We start from the raw sequence: 27,512 nt of genomic DNA, 5'->3' as shown, positions 1-27,512 counted from the left end.
CCAAGGGCTTATTAAAGCTTTTGTTTTTTTCAGAGATAGTAAATGCTCAAAGCTCCCTTCTGACTTCCCTTGCCGTTGTTCAAGATCAGCATTTTTGAAATTTAATTTCTCTATGGCATGTTTTTTTCCATTGTCAACCAGGGCTTAACGTGGTGGCTAGGTTCATTAGTGATTCTTTGAAGACAATGGTGGAAGATGCCCTTGATCTGTAGACCAGGATTTTATTATTTTTTCGTATACATTTTTGGTAGCTTTCTTCTGCTGCTTCAGAACAAACAAATGGCACAGATCTCACTGTATCCAGTTGGGAATACATTTTATTCTTTAGCAAAATGTTGTTGTAATAAAATGTTTTTGTTTGTTAAAATGTTCTCTGCTTTATTTATAAGCCACAAATGTGTCTTCCCATTTTGACTCTCACAAAAGAAGACATTTTCCAATGTGCCTTAAGTTTGTTAGTTAATTCAATATGATGCCAATCAGATATTCTCTGAGAATTGCATAAATAATCTTTTGGGGCCCATGTTTTGCATGTCTGTGTAATATCCAACATAATTTTAAAGACTATGGTTCTTGGGGATGAAATTGGAGGAGAGGCTGTTTGAAGAGGATTTATAATATTTACTGCAATAAAGAAATTTAGGGATTACTCAAAGATCCTGTCAGTATTTGGGTCAGAAATATAGCCCAGAGGTATTAGTATGATAGGCAAGTACAAGCATTCGACTGTATTAGTGATTTAGCTGTCATAATAGCACAGTAGTGTATCACGTGATGGCTAGTGCACTAAACATTTATTGTGGATTAGCCAGGAAAAATGGGCAAGCTGTTTTGCAAACAGACCAGGGAAGGTGACTGTTACTCCACTGACTGGGTCTGTCCCAGAAGGGGCATGTTGGAGGTGAAAAAATCTGTGATAGCAGCAGAGAAAGACAAAATCATTTCCTTCTGAATTTTTTTAATTTAAAAAAGGAAAATGTTGCTTCACTTGCAGTGGTTAGAAAAATAAGTAACGGTTGACCTATTCTTCTTTGAAAAGGAGTATTTGAGCACGAGTAGCATGTGATAATTTGGATATGTGTTTTGGGGAGTCATTTTAATATCTTCTCTGAAAACGGTGACTATATATGGAAATTTTTAGTACATTCTCAAATAACAATTTTCTGTGGTGTGATTCCTTCTAAATCCTTTTGCCTACTCTAAGTGTAAAAAAAACTTAATCCGTATGAGTATTGAAATACCGCTAGATACAAATTGAGTTTTGTCTGATGTTTCTGAGTGTTTTCCCGTCTCATAAACATGTAGTTTTTCCAAAGGCAGCCGGAGATAATAAGCAAAAGTCTACTATTCCTTTTTGCTTTGTAAGACCAGGCTTTAGATCCTTTGATCCTTCCCTCTTTTTCCATGACCTCTGCTAGGGTCTTAAAATTATACATTCCAGATTACACCTCCACAATTTTCTGTCCTGGGATGATGAAAGGATTTGCGTATTATGATAATAATGTAAAGAATCCTTTTGGAGCCTAGTTAGTACAGCTAATTTGAAACTACAACAAAAAAAGACATTTCCAAAGCAAATTACAATATTCATAAAGTGTTAAACAGATACCTAACTAATTTCTAATCACTCTTGTAGTCTTGAGTATCTTGGATTGGCCTTTTTTTAGGCCTGCCTGCTTGCACCCGTTTAATTTGTCCTTAGCTGTGTGCAGTGGATTAGCATTTCATCAGGGTGGATTAAGATTGAGCTGACACTGAAGCTTTCTTTTTTATTTTTACATGCGCGTGGACGAGTGGATGCGTGCATGTTCTGTTATCTCGCTGCCGATTCCTGGTGCGTGCTGGTGTGGACGGGACCCCTGAGCTGATGAGGAAGGAGACAACTGAAATGGATGAAATGTGTATTAAAAAAACAGCATACAAAAAAAAAATCATTCCCCGGGGAGAAATTGCATTGAGGTTGCTGGCTGGGTCGGCACAGGAGATTTCATCGGGCTAAAATGATGTCACATGGAGAGAGGGCTTTAGCGGTTTTATTTAGCTCCTAATCCCCACGCACTGCTCGGCCAGTTGTCCATGTGCACGCTGTCCCCAGCGGCAGAGGATAAAGCAGCTGGGCTGAGCGCGGCCGCCCTCTTCTGCGGCTGCACTGCACGGAAAGGGCCTCTCCCTCCGCCGACCCGGAGTGAGAGCGGGCAGCAATGGCCGCTGCATGCTTTGCCTACTAAGGTTTCAAAGAATTAATAATTCAGGCGACACTTTGAAAGGCAAAACCACCTGTCGGTGGTTTCTGAAGTCCCGAGAGGGCTCAGGTGGAGCACAGTCTGGTTTTGATGCACGCCGGAGCAGCGCTGAGAAGGAAGGTGCCTCCTCTTCTCCATTTCAGCAGGAGCAAGCGGCCTCGTGGCGATGCCCATCCCCAGCAAGCACCCCAACATCGGCCGCTCACAGAGCTGGGACGCTGCTGGCTGGTACGAAGGCAACTGGGAGAGCGAGAACGCCTTTGAGTACCAAAGGCTGCCAGGCCGGAGGAGCTCCCTGACCTATGGCAGCGAGGGCGGCTGGTATGAGCCGCCGCGAGTGAACGATATCATCTTGCAGGGCGGCGCAGAGCTGAAGCAAGAGGCGTACCCATACCAGGATGCTGCCTTCGCCCCGGGGCCCCTGAGGAAAGGCTCCGTCCCCGACTTCACCTACTGCGACCGGCAGGCGGCCATGGCAGGCCGGGGCTCCCTGCCACCCCAGGATTACTACAGCGACCCGTCCCTGTCGGCTAGGTCACCTAAGGACCCCCGCTGCTACCGCGACCACGTGGTGAGCAGGCCGCTGGCGAGCTACGGGGCGCCCGGCAGCCGGCTGTCCTGGGACCAGGCCCCGGGGCGCCCACCCGCCCCGCCGGAGGCTGCCCGCCTCTACAGAGACCCCAAGCTGGCCCTGGATGGGCAGAGGATGCGCAGCAGAGATGTCTCCCCAGCACGGTATGGCACGGAGCCCCCGGGCCCGCGGTACGCGGCAGAGCCGCCTGCTTTCCCCGGCAGGCAGACCTACAGCGACGGGGCGGAGCGGCCCCCCGAGCCGGCAGGTGGCAGGCAGGCCGTCCCCACCTGCCTGGTGGTGGACCCCACCAGCAGCGCCGGCAGCGGCTACGGGCCAGGCCGAGAGAGCGCTGGCGCCAAAGGCCCCTACGACAGCTACGAGGCGGCGGTGGTGACCCCTTCCCACCCGCCGGTGCCCCCCGCCTTCCCCAGCACGGAGGGGAAGAGGAGCTTCGACCCTGAGTTCGTGGCGCTGCTGCGTGCGGAGGGTGTCTCAGAGAGCACCTTTGCCGCCCTGCTGCAGCAGGGCTTCGATTCCCCAAACCTGCTGGCCATGATGGAGGAGAACGACATCAAGTCTGTGGCTCCAAACCTGGGACAGGCCCGCGTGCTCTCCCGCATCGCCCACAACTACAAGGCAGAAATGCAGCTGCAGAGGCAGGAGCGGAGGAGCGGGGCGCTGCGCCCCAGGACCCGCTCCAACAGCTTCAGCCACCGCAGCGAGCTGCCGGGCGACTACGGGGCACCCCTTGGCTCAGGGCCCACTGCAGATGGCCCAGCCACCCCACAGCCCCCGCCTCCGCTACAGCCACTCTCCCCAAGAGCAGGGGAGATGCACCGCCGGCCGTCCAGCGCCCCGACCCAGCACCTGCTGGAGACCACCACCTACCCTGCCACCGCGGGGGCTCCTCAGGGGCCACACTTCCTCCCCAGTTCTGGATACAACACCCCCCTACCTTGCAACACACACCCACGTCCAGCTTCTGCCTACTCTGCTCCAGCCGGCATGCCCATGACCACAACCAATCCTCATGCCAGCCCCAAAACGGCCTACCCTACCACCTACACTGTCCCCATGGAGCTGATGAAGAGGGAGCGGACCGCAGCAGCATCGCCAGCGCCCAGCCCGCACGGCAGCCCACAGCTCCTCCGCCGGCCAGGAGCACCAGGGGACGCCAGCCTGGCACCCACAGGAACTGCTTTCCCTGCCCAGCTCTCCCCGTACCCGAAGCTCAGCAGACGCACGGGGCCCCCTGTCATCGTCTCCACCATGGCATCACCTGAACCAAGTAATTTCCGAAGGGTCTTAGCCTATACGGTAGTTTAGAACTGCTTTGTTGTTGCTTACTTTATCCCTCACAAAAAACACAACCAAATATTTTGGGGTTTCATGCCTAAATATTAGACGCTTTCCTATTTAGAAAAGGAGGTGAATGGGATTTCTTCACAGGGCTACACTGTAGCAGAGCTATGCAGAGCTAAAGATACTGGTTCTTGCTCCATAGTTAAATTCCAAATATTTTATTTGCTTAACCAGCTCAAGTTAAAAGTGAGCGGTATCTCAGATAAGGCTTCCAGGGTTAATCTTGCCATTCCTGTTGTTTGTAGAGAACGGGAGATTAGATACTGTGCTGGCTGAGCAATTAGGACTACAGGGTTTGCTGCAGATTGACTTTTTACTGCTGTTATCAGGCACAAATGTGTTCCTCCGAGCAAATGGTTAGCATTGTTTTGACTAAATTCATCAGATAGCTAATGGTGTTATTCAAGAATCGACTTACCTTTGGCCATTACCTAAGTCTTTTCTTCTTATTATTAATTTGCTGTTTTATCAGGCATACAAAATAAAACCCTTGATTTCCTTCTAGAGATGCCTGTAAGTGAAGTGATATAGCTGTTAAAGTAATAGGTTTGTGCTTAAAACTAAAAGCCTGTCATTAAGCACTAGAACAATAAAAATGAATGGTGGCTCCTCATCTTCCCTACCCCTTCTAGAAGTGCTCAGGCCCTTGGCTGCTCAGATATGAAGCTGGATAAGCTGAGCAGGCTCCACTCCACTTCAGAGATGTACACTGATGATAACACACAGAGTCTGACAGAAACTAGCCCCCAAAACCACACTGCTAAGTACAAGGAAATTTGGCAAATTCGTTCATTTGTGGCTTGACTTGTTTGAAAAACGAGGAAAGAAAACCCTTGAAATATCTTTCCAGGTAGTGACTTTACAAGCAGGGAATTTTCTCCCTGTGCAGTTCAGCTGAACTTCCATGCAAAGAGGTCTCGAACAATGTGCTGTGCCAACGTACATGCACAAAGCTTTATTAAAAGGACACCATTTATAGGCATAGAGATGGTGCCAAACTGGTGATGCCATTCTGCAGGAATCTAAATAAGGAATGGTTTTGGGAGTGGAAATGATAAAGTTGTCAAAATGCAGATGCTTGGCGCACCCCTTTCCCTAGCTTACCATAATTACACTGCTAGGAAGTAGATGCTGTTTCTTTCACGCTTATGCGTCCTTTATATAGCTGGTGTAATGCATTTATATCTTAAAAATACTTAAATATTAGGCAACACGTTCTGTGTTGACATGGATCAGATGCGAAAGTAGTACATCCAGGCAGTATTTTTAAATAAACAATTTCCCAAAGCCTGAAAAAAATATGAACTGGCATAATATGTGGAACACAAATATGTTCATTTTTTTGTGGTACGTCGGATTGAGCCGATCGGTACCAATGCCGTGAAAGCCCTGGGGTGAGGGACTGCCAGAGCACATGCGCTGGGAGCAGTGTCCTCTGCTATGAAAAATGGACCCCTCCTTCTGTGTGTCTCACATATAAACTGCAAACCCTATTCTCCAAAAATCTAGGTATCAGCCCTTCACTTTAAAAGGATTACCAGTGTACAATAAGAGGAAGCCAGCAGTGTTTCTCTGCTGCTGAGCTCTTTCTCGCTACTCAACCCTCTTTTTTTTTTTTGCCTACGACCAACTCATTTGCATGAGGATGACATTTGTTGCTCCAGTAATTTCATCTGATAATGGCCAGCTTGCAAAGCGGATCTGAAAACATATTCCTTAATTATGTGTTGCTAAGCAACGAGAGGGTTTGGCCATAATCACAGAAAGATTATCTTCTCATTGAAGTCCCTGAAAGGTTTAGCTGAAGTGGGACCTGTAAAATTGTCTTCATTTTTATTTATTTCCCCTTTTTTATTTTCCAAATAGCCTGAGAGGTTTTCTTCCTGTTAAACTATATTTTAAAAGTAGAAGCCAAGGTAAGACACATGGCAAATGGAAGAATACAGATTAAAAATGGAAGGCGTGGCGGTTTGTAGGTGTTTGAGTCGTGTTGAGGAATTACTCTTTCAGGAACACTATTGCTAAGGAGTGTTCACACTTACACGCAAGGTGATAAGCGAATATTACAAATATGTTAAGATGTTTTTGAAACATTGAGGGGATGACAGAAACTTGACTAAATCCAGGAAAATTGTATTTGGCAGCAGGAAGAGACAGGGTGCGTTTTTAGGAGTGACAAGCCTTCTCCTGGCTGTAGCTTTGTCTGCGGACACTTGAGTTGCAAGGTGAAAGCAAATGCATTATTAAACTCTGTCTCTACATGGCTGAAAATATTTTCTGTGGGTATAGGTTAATGTCTCCTCAGTCAGTAAAGGGTTATGAAATGTATGTTATAGTCCAGTGATGTTTTGAAGCTTGTTATATGGGTAGGGGTTTAAAAGAAATAATTTTGGTTATTTTTGAAGTCTTTTTGGACTATTTATTGTAGTCTTTCTACAGTGGCTTGTTTCTAGATACCCGATTTGTGATTTTGTGCTGAGCTTTGACACTCCATGCCGATTCTGCACAGCTACTGTTTACTTTGGAGTTTGGGCAGAGTGCTCGCTGGAGGAAGGTGTCTTCTCCTGCCCAGTATTTCTGATGGTGGAGATAGCGTCCTGGGCAGGGATGTAGGCACGCACCGCATGCTTCTGGGCCCCTCACTTTGGTATACTTAGATAAGGGAAAATCGGCAACCAGATTTATTGCTGGAACTTCCTTGCATTTCATAAAATAATTATTAAGAGGAAGTTAGATAAATGGCCCTTCCTGGGAATTGCAGAGTTCTATGAAGAGAAGGTAGTGAATGAGCATGCTAAACCCATTGATGTGGCGGTGGAGCAAGCGGGGCATAGGAGCAGAGAGCGACATCTCTGGAGCTGAACTGGCTTCTTGTCCCGGGAACTCCCCAAGCACGGCTCTGGCAAAGCTGCCTCTCTCTGTGTCATCGCGACCTTGTGTGTGAAGCTGTCAGGAGTGGCTTGCCCAAGGAGAAAAGTCCTCGGAGCTGGTATCACAGGTAGCGAACATCACAGGTAGCGAACGCACAAAGTCATTTTAGTGGCAGGCAGGAAAAATAAACCCTGCAAAGTCTGAGGGACAAAACCGTGTCGGCTGGTGGTCTGCTGCCAGAGCGGGTTTGCAGGCAGCCTTGTGCTGAAGTGGGTGGTAATGCTGGGAAATAAATAGCATAGGTCAGCAAAGCTGTTAAGTGCAAACCATTTCTAAGGGTCACTGATGAGATTACTGGAGCTCCACCTCCAACATGTTGCATCTTCAAATTATTATGTTTCCTACTATTTTTATTAGATTACCCAATTTGTATTTTTTTATTCAATTTTTCAGTCTTAAAGCAGTTAGCTGATAAGAAGACTTGTATTTTTGTAGCTAGCCTAGACTTCTTCCAAATGAGAGGTCAGTCCAGATTTCTGATTCTGATAATGGACTTTGGGAGCTCCAGTGAGGAATGGTGATTCATTGCAAACATGTCTCTTGGATGGTTGTTGAAGCTCTAGTTTACATAGGAAGATATGAAAGCAGATGATCACAGAGAGAAAGATGCTTCCCACAGGGATGAGGACCAGGGCTGCCCTGTACAAGTTGGGTAGGTATCATAAGGAAGGAGGAGCAAAATTACTTGGTTGTAAGACTTGGTTAAAAGCCTGACCTTTTCTTGAGCAGTGAAAGCCAGGCTGAGGGTAGCAGACTTCTTTGGACAAGAAGTTCTCTCCAGCATGAAGGGGACTCATCTGCTCTTTTATCAGCTTAGAGCCCAGCTGGAAATACCTTTTACTGTAATTAGCTCAGCTCTGCTTATACTGTTTAACACTTGATTGTGATTTTTTTTACTGGTATTTTCCACCCTGTGACAGATAAAAATTGTGTTAACTGCACAACAGTTGCAGGCTGAAGCTCTTCGTATGGACAACTCCCAAAGAGAAGCGTGTATAGTCAGGAGCAAGAGCCTTGACTCTCAAGGATGGTTAAAAGAGCCCATCAAGGATGGTTAAGAAAGCAACATTTGCCCATTTTTAAAAGTACCACATTGAAATTGTCATAGCTTTCTGCAGGCAGAGAGAGTTTAGCGGTGATATTTCATACACAATATAAATTTCATGAGCCTTTGGTGATGTTGGTTTATTCTTTGCCCAGTATACCATATAGAAGGCAGTTCAGAAATCAACTTCAGGTTTTCTGCACTATGTTTTCTGTACAGGCTGTAGCATGTAATCACAATGTATACATGTAAGGCAGCTCACTTAACAATCCACACTGAAACAGCACCAAGGGAAGCTCCATGTACTGAATAAATCTGATTTAATTTGTGCATTGACCTGACAGACTATAGCAAGTCCTTGGAGCCATTCCCAGCTAGTGTGTTACTCCAGGTAAAGTAAGTCTGCACTGCATTCACTGGCAAAAACACACACTAATGATTTTAACTGGAATTGTAACTTCCATACAAATATACTTGATTGAAATAAGCAGAGGTGTCTTACAAGTGTTTGCCATCCTGATGGTCACAGCATCATTTGCAAGACATTAATATGCAAAATGATAAGGTACTAGCTGGAAATACTCCCAGTGAGTTTGAAAGACTCAGAGGGACTCACCAACCTCAGCTGGGCAGATGAGTGTGCAGATGTGTATTTTGTGTGGATCTTAAAATTGAAGTCATCAGAACTGCTCACATTAGTAGGGTAAATGGCTGAAGAACAGAGCATGCAAGGGATGTGCTGAAAACAACCTTGACAAAATATTGACTATCTTGGCCAATATGTACACACAATTCACTGATTGCAGAGAATACACTTTTAAAATACTTTTTTAAAGGTTGAAATATGCTTTTTGTAATGGTTTTATCAAAAGCAATATAAAATGTCAAACTCATTCCAGTTGCAATTCATTGACTTTAGTGCCATGACAATAAAAATTAATTTGGCCTGTCGGAGGAAAACATGTTGTCAGATGCACAAGTGTTGTCATCTTCAATTTACACTTTCCTTTTACCCTGTGTCTGTAGTTCTCTATCATTGTTAGGACTTTCATATATCCAGATCATTCTCTGACTATATTTGCTGACATGTTTTTTTAGCTTTCTCATAAGTAGTTTCCATAGCTACAAACTTAGTGTTCACAGAGGGAAAAAATTTTAAAGGTTTCTGATCATTATTGTAATAAACATTTTCTGTATTTCTTCTCCTTGTCTTTCTCATAGCATTATGCTACAGACCAGTTTAATGAAAATGCTGCACAACTGAATTGTCTGTTATTTTTAAAAGTGAAGCAGGTGCTGAGCTGAATAGTTAAAAAGCAGAAGACCGAAATCATTAAGCCACTGATTTAGAATAAGTGATGCAGGCATAGGACATATATTAGTAAAGTTTATATATAGCAACTGGCATACGAGCTTTTGACTTTTACACCTAAATAAAACCTGGCATTAACAGCATTCTACTGGCTTTTGGTAAAGCAAGCTAATATTTAATCTCTTCTATCTGCGGCTTCTAGTGTTTTGTTAAAGATGAAATGTTACCCGGGGGGGGATGTCACATATGTTATTTTTCCTAGGCGATATTAGTTCCACCTCTCCATTAGAGAGGTGCTGGGCAGCCATGCCCTGCCTTGGTGCAATTGCATGCATCCTTAGGAAGAGTTTGGCCAGAGATGTGGTTCAGCAGTGTGGTGGGACCCTCGTCCTTTGCGCTAGAGCAGCTTTGTTTAGCGAAATCAGAGGATTTCTGAGTGCCTGTGCCTGGCCGGCATGACCGCCAGCACCCTGTCTGGGGGCCTTGCCTTCTGCACTCGCAATCCAATTAGCTGCTCTGGAGCAGATGGAGCGGATTAGCGCCCGGCTTTCTTCCTCCGCCCTCTCCCCACTGCAAAGTGTGGTGAGGCCAACAATTGCCTTAAATGTTGGTCCCATGGCACGACATAACATGGCCCTAGCCCTGCCTGCGCAGGGTTACCCTGTGCCCCTTTCCATGTGACACAGCATCCCTGCAAGACTGCTGCAGTTCGGCTCCCCAGTGTGATGGCTCCAGGTCTCAGGTAGTTTGGAAGACCTTGACCTAACCTCATTTGCCAGGCATGAATTTCATCTTTTGTTTGCAAGGAGTGTCTGCAGACCCCGCTGTCACATGCACGAGCAGCATGCCAGTGCCGTCGCTGACAGCAGTGGGGTCAGCGGTGGAGGCTTGTGATCCCTTCCCTCCTGTGGCATTCCCTCCTGGGAGCACCCCAGGCCCTGGCGGTGCATCTCAGCCACTAAATATAGGGTGGCCAAGGGAAATGGCCTCTCGCCACGTCTTGCACGTGGGAGCAGAGGCAGCCAGGGAGGGTCTGGGAGAAGAGTGAGAGTACAGCACTCTTCTTGCAGTTTCCAAAAGCGTCATAGTCCCTGGGAGGAGAGTGGTTTAAGCTCTGTAATCCAAGAGATAAGCAGGTTGTCACTGTGAGAAGGAAGGCAGCAGGGCTTACCTGAACAGTTGGAGCTGGTGGAGACCCTTGGTAAACACTGATATGAACAGCCAAAACATTCTCATGTCTTATTTGTATATGCAGATACATACACACATACATGAAAATGGGGAGAAAAACTCTCAAAAATATAATGTGTATCAGTCATTATCCATTCAGATCAGTACTTCTGCAGAGTCTTCATTGTTTGCCAGAAGTGACTTGTTTTTGTTATCAAGCGGTTTATTATTTCCTAGGCTGTTGTACTGACTTGGCAAGTGAATAAGCAGGAGGGACCTTGCTTAGACAGGAAACACAACGCTAAGTAATAATTTAGGATATACTTTCCATGAAGAAAAGTCGGAAAAGGAAGACCAAAACTGAGGTCCCCTTGAAACATTTGGCGTGTATTTTCCAGATGTGAAGGTAGTATCTTCAGGTGGCTTACCTCCATGCCAAGGAGCCACACTGGGAGTTGTAGGGTGGTGGGATGCAAGAACCTGACGATGCCCCTTTGACCTCTTAACCTGGTGTTCTTAACCTGAACATATTTCCTGACGCTTGTTCTAACACTGCAAATCCCTGGGTGGTTTCAAGCTGCCTCCTACATACTCCTTTACTGACCCTATAAATTATCAGCCTTTTCTTACAATGGTCCAGTCTCTTATTGGAGTCTCTCACTGTAACCAACAGAGTGAAAAAACCCAGGACTGGAAATGTCACATGCAGTCATTTGTTGTGTTCTCTGCCTTCCTCTGAATGCTTTATTATAAAGTTTTAAATGAATATTCAAAAAGTACAGTAGTTCATGCAAGTGCATGTATTCTGCTTTGTCGATGAAAGGAATCTTGATTAGTATGTGTTATGAAAGATAAAAGAGGGTATTCAGTGTGGACAGCAGAGAGCTTATCAGTATCTAGACCATCTTGTTGGGACACTGAAGTAATCAGGAAAGCGGAAATGTAGCTTTAGTTGTCCCACCTGGCTAGCAGTTGCAATTCCTATTGATCGCAAGCTTTCCCTGTCTGAATTCTTGCTCATGTTGAGTGGACCTGCGTAAGAGTGGAAGTTGTTATCTTACCAACTGCAATATTTGGCTTAAGAATCTTAAATATCCATTGCATTCTTATTTGCAGCAGTTGTGGTTCTGTTTCATCTGCAGTCAGGACAAAAAGGTCCACAAAGCAGAATTACTATAATAACACCGATGATGGCACTAATGCAATGCTGAGCAACCTGTTATGCTCTGCATGGAAAGTTTGCCCTGGATGGTTCGTATTTATTCAGCAGAAGAAGGTGTTCTCTGTATTTGCGGTTCATCCTAAAAACACATGTTCCTGAGCAGCAGTGTAGCATCTCCCGTGCTGTGCTCTGGCCGGAGGGCAAGCCTGTATATTGTCTTGCTGGCCTATGATAAGCAAGATACAGAGTTATATCATGTGGACTAGCAGCCCCACTCCCTGGCTTATCAGCTCTTTTTTACTCCAGTTTTCTGTTTCCCAAGCTTGCATGAGAAACGCCAATTAAATTAATATTTCTAATTTTTGGAGAATTTCTTTCTGGACAAGCAGCTTCCAAAATAGGGCAGTGAGTGAAGTTGTACCATCTAAAAATGGTAGTTTTGCCATTGATTTCAATAGAAGAATGATTTGACTCTCCCCTGCAAAAGCAACCAGCTCCACATAACTTACTTTTATTTCATTTCTTAAAATTAAATCTACAAAACCAATGGTTTCTTTAAGCAAGAGAAGCTGTAAATTTCATGCATTGAATGCCTGTGCATTATTAAAAATAATAGGTAATATTTGTCAAATGGATAATGAGTAGGTTTCTTTCTCTGTTTTTCAGGATTTTAATGAGTGCAGGAAATGTTTGCTATTTATGTGCTTTCAGATTTTACCAAGGAGCTCTGGAGATAATTGTCAAATTTCCAAGTGTGTATCAATATTTCATGAAGTGCTGTTTTCCTCGGTACGTTCAGGAGTTAGGTCATTAGCACTGCAGCTGTTATTAACAGTCTGAAGCACGACATAAAAAGGAATTCCACCGAACACTTGCAAGTTTGCAATTGAAAATTTCCAAAACAAAATTCTAATGGAGGACTTACGGGAAAATAAATATGTGTAATATTGCTCTGTTTCATATGTGGCATGTTAAATCTGTTAGAGGATTTCTTGCTTGATCTCGGTTTCTGTGGATTGTGGGCCTGATCCGAAGAACACTGAGGCTTTTCTGTGTCTGTGTGTGCGTGTTTGTGTGCGTGTCCCCACACCCAGCACTTGCTACAAACTGGGGTGTACTTTACAGGGATAGGATATCCATCCACGTCATGCTTTGGAAAAAAATCCACCTTTCTTATTACTAGCAAATTAAATTATATTGAATTATTAAAGCACAAATTGCTTTTAAATACAGTACCAGTTGGTACTGATGTTGAATGTTTCATTTTCAGTCATTTTTGCATGGTCAGCCTGCCTTTGAGATGCAGTACTGGCAGTGTGTTAAGAGCTATCATTCTGGTTTGGACACTTGCCATTTAAAAGTTTTAGTTGTGCATATGGTTGAATGTTTGTATTTTCTTAATTTCTGATATTTCAGTTTTACATGAAATCATAATATTCCTGTTTGTGTTCTGATTAGGCAACTTACCACATTTTTTGGCTTACTTAGCCTAAAACTGTGATGTGTCAGGCTGGCCTCTGCTGCTATTAATGAACAGATAAGCCAGTCCAACCGGCTCTCTGTGATGCTCTCAAGAAAAAAAAAAAACTCAGAAGATGAAAATTATTCATAGATACAGATCCCCTGTGCTCTGCTGCGGAGAAGGTGCTGTACAAAATAATTGATAAACTATTGTGGCTTTTTGACCATTATAAATGTCTGGGTTGCAATACATGCTTCCCTAGGCACAAGTTGAGTGGTAGCTGTGCCAAGAGCAAAAACTGAGACTTTAAACTTGATTGGACTATCTGAAGTCTGGATCATTAGTGTGGAAATCTGAAAGTGTACAGAGAGCTGGAAGGTGGCCGGAAAGAGCATCCATGTCTCCTGAAACAGAAAAAGTGCTTAAGAGTTAGACGTGATTAAAGCAGAAAAGAGGGGCGGGGGGGGGAGGGGCAGGAAGAGGCTTTTGCATCTCTGAGAATGGAGTGGGAAAGGATTTCTAGCTGGAAGCGGGTGGGAAGTCATGGGGGAGTCATGGGAGGCCCCAGAGCAGGCTGAGCCCCCCGGCTGCCCTGGAGAAGAGGACCCCAGGGGAGGGGATGGGGCACGCTGCGGCAGCAGGAGATGGGATGCACTGTGATGGCAGCAGAGCAGAGCTGGATTTGCAAGACCTGCAGAGCAGGAGGCACGGAAGGAGGTTACTTGGCTGCTCCATTGAACAGCATGAACAGTGGGCAGGGACCAGTGGCTCTTCCCTGGAGAAGGAGCGGGAGTTGCAGCTGGAAGGGCAGAGCTGGCGGTTGTACAGAGAGGTTTGAAGACAATCCTCAGAAATGGCAGGTGTCAGAACTGGCATATCTGTCTCAGCTGTATTTTGGGATAATTTTAAGATTAGTGACACTATGAGCTACAATAAACCAGAGCAGGCCACTTGTGAAAGCTAATAGCAATGGGAATCATAGCAGCTGAGGAGGAGAAAAAGAGAAATGTCAATAATGAATTTGGTCGTGGCTCCATATTATAAAGTTCCAGAGTATAAACAGACATAGTTGTCAGAGGGAAAGTAGTGCTATTACTTTTCTAAGTAAAAGCACTTTGTAAAGGATTTGCAGCTGTGAGAGGTAAGAGAAATCCAGAGCAGATCCATTTGACTGTCTTGTTCTTCTAAAGGTGGCACATGGAAAGGAGGGAGTTTGGGAAGCTGGTAGTAAATATTACTTTTGTAACTTGTGAGTAGTTCTGAAACGGAATTTTTCTCTCTTGGTAGTTGTTTCATGGTAGTAGATGAGCTTTGTCCTGGGAAATGCAAAGGGAAGTCCCATCCTGCTGTGGCTTCTGTTCCCAGTACAGCAGTGGGACTGCTTGAGCAGAGGCTGGAGGCAATGCATAGCCACTGTTATGTCCTTAGTAGTGGTGGCATTAGAGGGAAGAGTGGTGCTGAGAAAAGCAAACCCAACCATTTGGTACCCATTCATGTGCACTCATGTGCAGCCAGCAGGCAGGCTGAGGCAGGGAGAGGGGTAGGATCAACGGGAGAAGGCGACTGGTCTTTCGCAGTCATGAAGAAGGCAAGCACATCGGCAGAGACATATGGAAAGCAGATCTCACAGAAGGATTGGGAGAAACAACATTGGCTCCTACAAGGCTCGGTGCTTGAGAGGTTGTTGCACAGCGCAGATTTGTGTTATGCAACCGGTTTACGGTACGGGAAGCTGCAGAGCACTTAGTGAGAGCCAAAGGAGATGCTCCACTATTCTCCCAGGGGGACAGTGAGACGCTTTTGCTCCAGGAAGGAAGAGGCGTCAGATGCCAGTAAGGCAGAGTTTGCTTTAACTCCTTCTAAAAAACCTCTCGCACTTCTCACAGAGCCCTCAGGCTCCAGAGCAGCAGCTGGACTTGAGAAGATAAGCAGTGTGCAATGCAATTCCTGTCTTGCTTTTGGTGGTTTTATGGTCGTGGATTCCCTGCACCAGGTGCTAAGAGTACATGATTGCACTCTGTGATGCCCCCTGTAATGGGGAGAATCTGGCCGTACTCTGCATACTGGGACAGTTTCTTGGGGAATCTCCAATTTCCTTTACTCCCACTCTGGGAAGTTATTAGGCATGCCAAGTTAATAGGCCTCTTACCTGTTTGTTTGTTTAATTTGTTCATAAGGCACGTAGCCAAAGCACCACAGTACTGAACAAGAGATACGTACTAAGAAATGCCGGAGAGCCCAGCCAGCAGCCAGGCTGCGAGCACCGCCGGGCGTACGCAAGGCTGGAAACTGCCCCGCAGAGTCAAAGGCAGCAGCTTTCCTTCAGTGCAAACACATCTGGAGAAGTGGGAGGGGACGGAAGAAAGTAGGAGAGGAGAAGAAAGGGGAAAATACCGGAATCAGCAACAGTAAGCCAACCAAAATACTGCAGCAGAATGGACGGTGCCCTAAAGGTAGCCAGTTTCTAGGAGAGTGTTCCATGCTTGGGAACAGCACTGCTGGTAACATTCACAAAATGTTTTTGTTTGGGATTTTTTGTATGCTTCTCCTCTAAAGTTGGCATAGTTACATGCTTTGTTCCCTGTTTGCATCTAGCTTCTACCCTTCATGGTGTTAGAAATACTCTGACTCGAGTCCATCCAAATACAGCAGTGCCGTGTTTAGTAAGTGGGTCGTGAGCATTTGGGGTCCAAGCAATGAATTTCAATCAGAATTTGGCAAAATAGCAAGTTTAAATTGTGGGTTTTTTTCAAATTGATTCCCAGATACAAGATTTCACTCAATGTCATTTAAGATTAATTTTCTTGTAAACAGAGTGTATAACCTGCAGTTCTTCACTGCTTTGTATCAAAGCTACGTGGAGTTCCTGGGTGTCAGATGTAAGGTAATTTTGCCGTTCTCCTGAGGTGATGGCCATATTCCTGCTGCCGAGTTGTTCAGGGCAGAGACCCTCCAAAGAGCTGCACTGCTCCCTGTCCAGTTTGGGATGATTTCTTTTTCATCTCCTGTATGGAAGAGGATCACGAGGGTGTCCTCCGAGATACTCTTTTTGGAGCCACGCTCCAAAAACTCAGCCTTCCTGCCACCATTGCTCTCCAGTCACCTGTCTGCAGATCACAGCCATGCTCCTCAGCCTCCTTCATGTCAGACGCCCATGTTTCATGTCATCCTGGTGGCTGGTTTGAAGCAGAAAAACACAAACATTGCGTGCTCAGTCACACAGGGTGGCAGCCTGCCATGGCGAGGATCATGCACAGCCCTGGGAGGCCACAGCTACATGTTCAATTACAGTAAGAGCATCTCAAGTGCACCCCTGGAAACAGTTGATGACCCATGTTTCTCCTTGGCCAGAGTCTTGTGCTTAGGAGAGGCATCAGTATGCTGGTTTTCTGCTGCAGCCAAGAAGTGTTTTCTCCTTCTACCTTCCCAGTCTCCCTAGATGCACGGCACAGCTGCCTCTTCCCCGAGAGCACTGTTTTCATACTGGCCATTTGAATTTCCATAGAAGGATGCTCGATTGTCTCAGTGTGACAGGTATCAGCTTCTTTCTGGTCACAGGTGTCAGGTGCTGGTTGGATTGACAGATCTGCATGCAACCTGCACAGGGGAAAGCTGCAGTTTCTCTACCTGTAGTTTTCTCCACTTTTCTGCACAGTTACTTGTCTCTCTGTCAGGAGGTACCCTGTGCTGGCTTGAGAGATGTGCAGAGTCTGAAATGTCTCTTCTTAGAGAGTTTATTGTGCTTTCAGGATGGGATCTGGTCTGCTGTTTAAAAAAAGCACACAGCCTTCCTGGTTAGTGTTTTCCATTTGCTATGAGGCTTGCTAAGTTCTCCTGCAGCAGCACACTGGGTCTCCCACAAGGACAGCCGGGCAAACCTAGCCAGCAAGCAAGCTGTGAGGTGTGGGTTTCTCTGACTTCCTTACAGTTGGTTGCACAGCACTGGATGTCTCTGTACTTTCCCACTGCCCACCGCCGAGCGCCAAAGCAGGGCAGAGGGCTGAGAAGACCACCACCACCACTCTGTCAACAGGGATTCTCAGATGGTGTTGAAGCTGGGTTGACTGATGTTCTGAGAACATGCCAGTTGTATCGTGGACCACGTTGTGTGGTTGCAGCCCATGACGTGAAATGCTTAGCTGCAGTAGGGATGTTTGGGGGATAGAGTGACAGCTCATCAAAACTAGACAGCAGTTCTGTATTTGACATCTTGAGGTCAAAAACTGTCAGTCCCTTGATTTTTTACAGTGTCTTAAATCGCCTGGGGAGTGTTTTGAGCCTTGTCAAAATGTATTAATTAAAGCCAAGTCATATTTACAAGCTTGTACTGCTCTGATTCAGCAGCAGGACCATGCTTGATTTTCAGCCTAATAACTACAAGTGGTTTTGGAGGATCTGGGGGGCTGATAGAGACAGTTTCTATTTCCTCCAGAGCTGCATGTGCTACGGTTTTTACTTGCTCTTTGCCTTGGCTGTCTGTAGTATTGTTCTCCTCCTCCATATGAATGCAGCCAACTTTCTAATTAAGGAAACCATTCTGCAGCCATTATGGCTGTTCATTTGAGTTCTTTGTCCATACCAAAGTTTCCAGCTCCCCAAAAGATTTTAAGTCACTCCTTACTACAGCTGAAGGAAGATAGGAGCTTTGGCTTAGGGAAGGCTCTTCCTTTAACTCTGTTAAGAAGCAGGCATGCTGCACCGAGCACCACCGTGTGCAGCACATTCAGTTCAGCAGAGCTTCAAATCCACCCCTGGCTATGACAAATACTGTTGAAGTTATTTTTCTATTGGATTCTTATATGAAAAAAAATAGTTATGAGAAATAAATACCACTTTGTGCCGGACTTTACTGCTTACTGGGCTTTGAGCCTGAAAGGATTTAAAAGTCATCATGCTCTAAGGGAAAGTTGTAGCAAGACAGAGGAGGTGGAGGGTTGCTCCAGCCAGCTGTTGTGATTTGGGAAGACGCTTCTCCTGACCAACGGGAAGGAGACCGGGACTGAGACGGAGAGGCAGCCAACGCTGGCGCAGCTACGCTCAGTGAGATTAAGACCAAATTAGAAACTCGGCTCGCAAGGGTTTATAATTTCCTTTATATTGTGACATCAAGAAATGCAAATCTTTTTTTATCTTAGTTGTTATCCTGTCTTGTATCTTTTGTTAATGGGCATTGTCCTTACTTTATGCTGCACTGATAACTGTATGAAGAGGATGGAGACATATTCGCATGCGTTATTGTGCCATGCAAGAGTACCTGGGTGTGCGAGGAAAGAATATGTGCACTTCTTAATGTCTGTGTGCCAGCTCCTCCTGTCAGCCTTGAGTTGGGCGAGAGTCCTGAAGACAATGCCATGTTAATGCACCACAGTTCAGTGCTTTTCATACTTCACAGCGAAGCACAATAACTTTTTTTCTCATTTCGTTTCTGAAGTACACAAAATTCGGAACATATGCACCACGTCAGGATTAATTGCTCTTGCCAGTCAACCCAGAGGAGACACTCAGATCAGGCCTGGTCGTTCACCCAGTGGGAACTCTTAGTTTCTGCTACTCTACGGTTGTGTCCTTTGCAAGAGCAGCACCTTCTGCTTTTCAAATTCATTGTAGGTTAAAAATAAACTGCAAAGACCTAGCCATTCGCACCTGGTCTCTGTGGCTGTTTACAGCCAAGGAGCTGCCCGATTTGCACCCTTTGCCCAGGACTCCAGCATGATTTGGCTTCACTGTAGGGCCACGGTGGCCTGGTGCTCATCTGGGGTTGGGCTCTCCATCCCAGTAGATCTGCTTTCCATCCTCGATAGGTCCCATATGGAAGGGAGCGCTCTACTAGCCAAAATAAAGATACTCAGCAATCTGCCAGAGCCAGTTAAATCATGCAGTCTGTTACAGGCAGAAAGAAATATGATTTGGGGTAGAGGATACAAAATACATTTGCAAGGCATCTGAGCCTGATGCTAAGACAATCTTTCTTCCAGCATTGTTGTTGCCAATAGCTTCTCTTGTGCTCAGACCAAAACTATTTTGGGTGGAACATTTGCTCCCTACTTTCTAGCAAGCCTGGTCACAGGAATGAGGAGTGGATTCTTTTCACTGGCCACAGCTGGTTTGAATGATCCCCACACTGAACCCATTGACTCCAGGCACTCCTTGTGTGAATCACAAGGAAGTAGCAACTGATTTTTTGTTTATGTGCCTGATAGGGGCAGAAACAGAAAAGCAGTCTCAAGTCAGCTGAATGCTTGAATCCAGGCATATGCTGGAGTCCTGGTGTGCACTCTGTACCTAATGCTGGCAGCAAATGTGGTTCACCGGTTCAGTCTGGAGTAAGGAAGCAGAAGAGGGTGGGATGTGTTTCTGTCGTGGATGTCTGTGCAACATCCTCTCCAATGCCAGAGAGCACAGCAGCATGGCTGCGTCTGGTACAAAAGATCCATCATGCTCATTCAGTGAGAACTTGAAGAAAAGTACTTCAAGAATTGTGACCTTTGCATTACCTACAAAGCAAAAAAAAAACCCAACTTGAAACCCATCAATGTCAGTTGGCTAAACCTTGAACAAGATATTGAGGGGGATCTGCTTCAACTCGTCTCTCTCAAGGTCTGCTTCTTCTGAGGAGCAACAAAACAGCTTGTTTTAGAAAACTCACCAAATCATTTCCAGACCCTGTGATGAGATCTGTGTATCTTTTAGGTGATCCTTCTGTCAAGAGCAGCCTCTAATAAGTGTGTGCAGAAGAATCACCTTTTTCCTTCTGATGGAAGAGGGTATCAGGGAAACAAATGGGCACAGAATTTGTCTGCTTCCAGAGAGAGGACAACAGGTCAAGGAAGGTGACCCATTTGTTGGGCTGAGAACCAGGGAGAGGTGTGGGAAAACTCTTGCTGAAAGTAATGCCAGTAAATGGAAAGGGGTTTTTGGGGTAACTATGAAGCCACCTCTACCTCTGTATTCTTAAGTACTCCTAAGAAAGTCAGTTGGCCATGTGTTACAGATTTTTCCATAATATTGGATTTTTCCTTGTACTATCAAAGGTATTAATTAGAAGAATAGATTACACTGAGTACTGTACAGTTTACCTCTTGGGTATTTGTGGAATGAACCATGAAAACACAGACGTATTTGTGTGTGAGATGATTGTAAAATGCTCATCTAGCTGGGTTTCTTGATGAGTACCATGTCTTACTTCACCTCTTTGACATGTAGTCTGTGACCCTTGATTACAGCCAGTGGGGCCAGTGGGGTGGCTTCATGTCAGTGGCAGTTAATGTGCAAGGGGCTTTGGGAATCCCCTAGGACACAAGCACTACATAAGATCATTGTTGCAGCAGGAGCCTTCTTTTTCATGATCCCAGGGAGTTTTCTCAGCCCACTCACTTCATTTGATATGATTTGTAATCGGTATGATGTAATCAAGTGTACAAATTTGTAGGCAGGAGTATGATGCATCAGCATGCATCTTTGCCAAGTGCTTTCTACTGCAAGGCAGGAAACTTTGTCAACTTTCTGAACCTTCAGTGGAGGACTTTCCCTTTCTCCCCACTCCCCTACCTCCTCCCTGAGAAAGAAATGAAATCCGATTAGTTCATTTTGCTGTACCTCGCTCTTCCAATGTGTTTGTGGCATAATTTTAAAATTAAAAAAATCAGTTAATTGAGAATAACCACAGGGTATAAAACTACAGCTTTTAGGTTGATAGGTGATGGGTTTTACTGAACCAATAAAATATAGAAAACCGTTAAGAGGAAAACAGTTTACTGCAGTGGTATTGTTCAGTGTGATTTACCAGTTTTAAAACTGTAGGCAAATCTGAAGTATTTTTCACTGTCTTCGGTATACATTATTAGATAAACCCATAGCCTGTGCTTACCTACATAAGCATTGACATTCTTCTTTGTGATAGTGAAGAGACATAAAAATGAAGACATTTTCAGCCCATTATAGTTTAACATGGTTTCAAGAGCAGCCAGTTTCTCTACAGCTTTGGATTTTGTTTGCCACTTAATGCACTGAGGACATCTGTAGGCAATGCCTCCCAGCAGCCGCGGGAGTTGCACTGCAGCTATCCTTTGCATGCACAAGAAAATAAGACACCTTAAATACTAAGATTATTGACCAAAATGTCAGCTCACAAAAAACAAAGAGAAAATGCAGATCCTTGCAGGACTGCTTTATTCCAGCATCCTGACCTTTAGCTCTTGTTGCATTGCTGAGGTTGCCCCTATGAAAGGAGCCATGCATCGGAGCTGGGAGAGGCAAGGGCAGGGCTGCCCTCTGCTTCGGTGAGGTCCTTCGTGCCCCACATCATGACCAAATGAGTGTGGCAAACTTCGGGGGCTGCGGGGATGCAGCCTGGAGCTGGGGCAAGCTGGGGCTGTAGCGCTATGGCCCCTTCCCAAGGCAGTGGGAGGGTAGGAAGGAGGCACCCATGGCGTTCCAGGGTGGTGGTCAGAGACGTCTGTGGGGCCCCACATGGTTGGGGGAGAGGTGGGTGTTGATCTGCCATAGCACAGGAATACCTCATCATTCTTGGAATCAAAAAATAAGAATCTGCCAGTGTGTTATCTAGATTAATGAAGATGAAATGTGCTGTATAAATACATCAGAAGCATGATTGTGCCGCTACCCTTGGGCTACTCTGGCTCACAAGGAGAAAAGATTTTTGTAGATGATTTTGCTGCTCTGCCAATGTTCATTTTTGTTTCATTACAAAACTGAAGGAATGTGTGTTTCTTTTGCTCGAAGATGTAGCAGATTAGCAAAGATTTTTCTAGATTATCATATCTTAAATAGCTCTGGTTTAAGATAAATTTTTTTTCTACCATTACTTGTGAGGGTTTTTGATACTATTTTAAACACTGGTGATAAATTAGGGAGGTTGTAAGCTCTAATATTCAAGGAATTGTGCAATATTTGGACATTTAACATGGTTTCCATAAACCAGAAGATGCTTGTGTGCAGCTGACCAGGCTGAGTGTCCTCTGGCTGGGTTGGGAGATGGGGGGATGAAGTGGCTAGAAGGGTAGGATTGGCAAAATGATGAGAAATTAACCTAGCCTTGACTTGAGTCCACCCTGGGCGTGCAGGAAGACCCCATATGGAAACCCTCGAAGGCGTGATCATCACTTGTGCTGACAGATGCAGTGTCTCAGTGTGAGTAGATACTTTTGGTATCAAAGTTAGTGATGATGTTTAGTAGGCATTGCTTGGTCCACTGTCTTAACTTAAAACGTGAAATGTGTGGTCGTGGATTATCACTAATCAGAGGAGAATGCTTTTAGGGTTAGGGATGACAGGATGGGCATGTTGGAGCAAGTCCAGAGGAGGGCCACGAAGATGATCAGGGGGCTGGAGAACCTCTCCTATGAGGACAGGCTGAAAGACTTGGGCTTGTTCAGCCTGGAGAAGAGAGGGCTCCAGGGAGACCTTATAGCAACCTTCCACTACCTGAAGGCAGCCTGCATGAAAGCTGGAGAGGGACTTCTTATTTTTTACAAGGGCATGTAGTGATAGGACAAGGTGTAATGGCTTTGAACTGAAAGAGGGAAGATTTAGATTAGATATAAGGAAGAAATTCTTTGCTATGAGGGTGGTGAGGCACTGGAACAGGTTGCACAGAGAAGTTGTGGATGCCCCATCGTGGAAGTGTTCAAGGCCAGGTTGGACGGGGCTTTGAGCAACCTCATCTAGTGGAAGGTTGGAAGGTGTCCCTGCCCATGGCAGCGGGGTTGGAACTAGCTAATTTTTAAGGTCCCTTCCAACCCAAACCATTCTATGATTCTGTGATGAGAAAAAATCTTATGTTACGTTCCTAGTGTGTGTTGCTCATCCAGGGCCCCAGAATAGCCTGTCTGGAAATCTCCAGAGGGGTTTGTTTTCAGTCTCCAAAAGCCTTGAGAGGGCCATGGAAGAGATGTGGTGATGTATCCTTACTTGGAGCCTCCTTCCACTGTGGCAAAAGAAATCACGTCTCCAATGTTATTTGAAATCTTTTTGGAAAAGTTTTGGGTTGTTCCAGCCAGGTTCAGGTGCAGAGGCTGTGGAGCTGGTGATATGTATCAGGTGGGTGGAGGCTGGGGCTGAGGTCCCCGGTGCTGCCCACAGGTGGGTGCATGCAGCCCCCAGACCTGCAGCCTGTGTTTTGCAGCAAGGCAGGAATGCTAGTGGCCAGGAAAAGCCTGATAAGGGGGGGAGAAAGCAAACATGAAAGTTAATCATTAAACTTTTTCTGTTATCTTTATTCAGTCTGGAAAACTGAAGCTAGGCAAGGTTTGCAGGGAGAGATAGTATCTTTTATTAGACCAACTTGTGTAGTTAGAAAAACAAACGCACATGCTTTTGGGACAACATGCTTTCCTTCACATCTCCACAATTGCGCATTACATTAAAAATAAAATTCATTTAATTTTCAAAAGGTTTAATGGATATTTGAAAGAACTGACTTTAAAAGCAACTCTCAAAAAAAATCTCATTTGGTTTAATTTGATTTGGACATTTTAAGAAAGATTTAATACTCCTGAATTACAGAAGATTTTTTCCTGTAGCTTGAAGTTTACTAGTAGAAACCTGACATCTGCATACATTGAGTCAAAATTTCTACATGCAATTTCAAAAGTGTGTTCTTTTGTGCACCTCAGAAGTCTGCCTAAGTGTATGGGCACACTCTTACTTCTTTATGAAATACTTACAGTGCCCTTTTGCAACTTCAGGATGCTCTCAGCATACAGTAATTATTAGTGAGGAGCTAGTAAGGCTCTACAAAGGTGCAAAGTCAGAAGGTGTAAAAAGGATGAGTTTAAAATACAGAGATTTTTCTTCCCTGACCACCATTTTTTTCCCTCAGTCTAAAAAAAGGTGATTAAATGATAATATTCTAAGATTTGTGAGTTTGTTACTAATCAGTGTATTGTTATTAATCAATGTACTTTCTATGTTACAGGAGATAAGATGCTATTATTAATAACATTTCCAGTGAGAGGTTTTGTACATTCACCCTGACCTCATGAAATCTTGAGCTTACAATCCAGTTTTGTGTTGAGTTTTTTCCTTTTTTCTTTGTGGAGTGCCTTTTTTTTTTTGCTTTTTTTTTTCCCCCTATAGCCTTCTACGTTGTCCAATAAACCAATTTAAAATTCCCTCAATCCAGCTCAGTCTCAGCTGTATTAATGCACGGCTCAAGGGCACAAATAGCTAAAAAGGGCTGTATTGTGCAGCATCTCTCAAATCTTTTTTCAGAGAAGTTGGATAAAGAGATTGAGGTTTCTAGCAGGGGCAGGAGGGGTGTTATGGGTTGTTTTTTTTTCTAGCTGAGTAAGCATCCTTGCGGGTGACGTCAGGGTGGGAGGTGCTGCCAATATTAAAAATAATAAAACATATTAGTTAAGGAACATGGGTCAAAGGAGGAGTGAGTTTCTTTGCCATATTTTTCTTAGGACATTACATATAGAGCTCTTTCTTCATACAGTCATGACCAGTAAATCCTGCCCAAAGTAGAACCAGTCTTTTCCAATATGTACTAAAGAAAACAGAAAATATTGGGGTTCTGTAAGATTCAGAAAGTATAGCCCCAGGGGAAGGTTGGAGCCAGCTGGTTGTTCCCCCAGCACTGCCATTGCCCACAGGGTTGTGCCCAGGCAGAGCTGCTGGGCTGGGGTGTCCAGGGGACGATGCTCCTGGATGAGCTGTTCTGCTTACTTACTTTCCATAGCTGGGAAGACCCATAAGGTGAACAGCCTCCCTCCGCAAACTGTTCCTCCGAAGGATAAAATCAATTCTCATGTACATCTTTCATGTGCCGTGTGGTGCAGTCATCTTCTTTATCTCCCTTGACAGTGCACCTTCTTGCCTGGCAAATAATTGGTAATGCGCCTCGAGGGGATATCAGCCCAATCCAGGAAAGCGCTTCTGTTAAGAACAGCACGTGCTGAAATACATGCTAAGCTGAAGTATGCGCTTGAGGGTTGTCTTCCACTGTGGTGGGTTTCCTAGTGCCCTCAATGACTTCTTTGGGTGAGAGCACAAGGGCCAGGAGCTGGGGAGCTCAGGGATGGGAACCCTGCCTTCAGGGGACCTCCTGCCGGGGCTGGGGCCACGCTCAGGGCTGCAGTAGTGGAGCGCAGATTTTGTTTGCTAGCCCATGGGGAGCAGATGGGTTTTGGTGGTCTCTGCTGAGCCCAAAGTTTTGTTTGCTGTGTTTTTATTGTTCTGGGCTGCTTGAAATGTCAACAGGAATTCAACGTCTGCCCTTCTTTTTTTTAGTGTAACTGATAAAATCTGACAATATACTTGTAAAGCGTTAGTTGTAAAAGTAAATCAACTTTAATAGCAAGTAGGTTGTAGTTAAGTACTTTTGAATGTTAGTATTTAGGGTTTTTTCTCACTTAGTTATGATACAGTGCTGTGAGGAAGTGAGGATGTTTATCTTAGGGAAATGAGTGGTATTTGCAGGCATTCAGCACCTCCCAGGACCTTCCAGGTTTATTCTCTCGCTCATATATTTGCATTTTTCCATCTTTTCTGCACTAAGCAGAATTGGTCTCAAATTCCTCAAAGAGTACAAACTGCAAAGAAATGGGAAAAAAAATGGCAAGAAACTAGGGTGACAAAAGCAGGAGCCCTGTACAGGTTGTGAATGTGTTGCAGAAAAGCTGGAAACGTGGTGGTGATTGGGCTTCCTCTCCACACCGAGGTTTCCTTCGTTTGATCTTCACCATGGAAGAAGGGGAGATCCAAGAGCAGGGACGTGGCTGGGAGCAATGGTAGGAAGGGAGAAAGTTATCAAAGGTCCAGCGCCCTCGGCAGCAATGTTTCACATTCATAGGTCGAAGAGTGTCCATTTTCAGTCTCCAAAAGGGATGACCTTGCAACAGGGTCACTGAACAGATGGTTCCAGCTGGGCTTGTGTTCTTGGCAAGTGTCCAGGAGCTATTTTAATAGGTCTTACGAGGGACAAGGCCTTGGCAAGACCTGTGGGTTTTGGAGTGAGCTCACAGTCTTTTTTCCTTTAGTAACTAGAAGTGTCACTCAAGCTGTGGAAGAGCCCTCAGGAGCACATACAAGTGTGTCTCACTGGGCTCAGGGACAACTGTCGTGCTTCTCTTTCTGCTGCTGTGTGTCACTGTGAAAGGCATCACTCGCTGCCCACGGCTTGAAAGTTTTGCACCATTTATTGCTTTGAACGAAGACGCTGGAAATGTCCAGGTAGACTTCAGGGATTGAAACCATCCCTCACTCCAGGCCAGGGCTTCGGGTGCTCCCTGGGTGGTTACAGCTCCCGCCACAGCCCACGGCCCATCTGTGGCATTTGCAGGAGGGACTGAGGCAGCTGCCAGCCATTTTTGGCGCTTTGCATTTGGCCGAAGGTTGCTTTGGGGAGACTCTTAAAGTCAAGCCGGGCTCTCACTGAAGCTCCCACATTGCCCGTGTGGAAAGAGCATTAGGTAGAGCCTGGGCTGGATCATCGGTGGGTTGTTCTCCATTCTTGCTGTGAACAAATGACTTGAGCTGACAACAGCTACAGGTGGATGTGGAGAGGAGGATTTATCTTCCCAAAGGCTGCCCTGGCTCCTACTCCAGCAAAGTGATCCTGTTTCTCCGACTTGCTCATCTGTGCAGTAGGAGCATCACCGTACAGGGAACGCTGTAAGCCAACAGTGAACGGCAACCACTTTCCTCCCCATCACAGAAACTCCTCCCACGCTGCCTCAACCCTCTTCTGTGATCTACAGAAAACCTCCTGTGGATCTCAGGAATGCCAGCAGCAAAGCAGAGCAGTGTATAGAAAGCCCTATGTGTATCTTGCTTAAAAGATTGATAGCACTTTTGTCCAGAGTAATGGGAAGGACTAATGTCAGTGGTTAACGCCAGCATAATTTAATTCCTACAAGTATCTCACAACATGGTGTTTTCTTTATTTTCCACTCAGAATCACTTATAATTAATGTACAAAAGCAAGTTTAGAAGGTGCCAGTGGCACACGGACAACTAGTCTGATTCAACCCCTCTTGCTTCCCGAAAGCTGAATCCAAGTGCCTGCTTTGATGGATTACCTTTTTTTTTTTTCATTTGAGGGAAGTTTCCAGTGTAAACCATAGGGCTGTCAGTTGTCTGTCTGCATGATAAAACTGAGTTTGCCCCGCTGCTGGTCTTATGGTGGTCTCAGGCAGCGGTGTTTTGGGCTGTCCCTGTGCCAAGGCTGCCACTGCCGGTCGGCAGGCTCATCTTTTTTTTTTTTTTTTTTTTAACATCTCGTCTT

At 45.2% G+C, this 27,512-nt stretch overlaps 1 protein-coding gene across 2 annotated transcripts in view; it reads left to right on the top strand.

Annotated features, from left to right (window-relative positions):
* Window positions 1–27,512, top strand: part of CTBP2 (C-terminal binding protein 2) — a gene marked incomplete at its 5' end in the record, with an annotated part of 61,824 nt that overhangs the window by 13,977 nt on the left and 20,335 nt on the right. Inside the window, one exon of one of the 2 annotated variants that reach the window (XM_082002341.1) lies at window positions 1,742–4,105. The exons of the other annotated variant lie outside the window; for it this stretch is intronic. Coding sequence (XP_081858467.1) covers window positions 2,410–4,105 — 1,696 coding nt within the window. Of the gene's footprint in view, window positions 1–1,741; window positions 4,106–27,512 lie in introns of those variants that run through there. 2 annotated transcript variants of the gene reach the window in all.

This window comes from Phaethon aethereus (genome assembly GCF_964289735.1).
Source record: "Phaethon aethereus genome assembly, chromosome: 7".
NCBI classification, from domain to species: domain Eukaryota; kingdom Metazoa; phylum Chordata; class Aves; order Phaethontiformes; family Phaethontidae; genus Phaethon; species Phaethon aethereus.
This window is presented reverse-complemented; position numbering and strand designations above follow the sequence as displayed.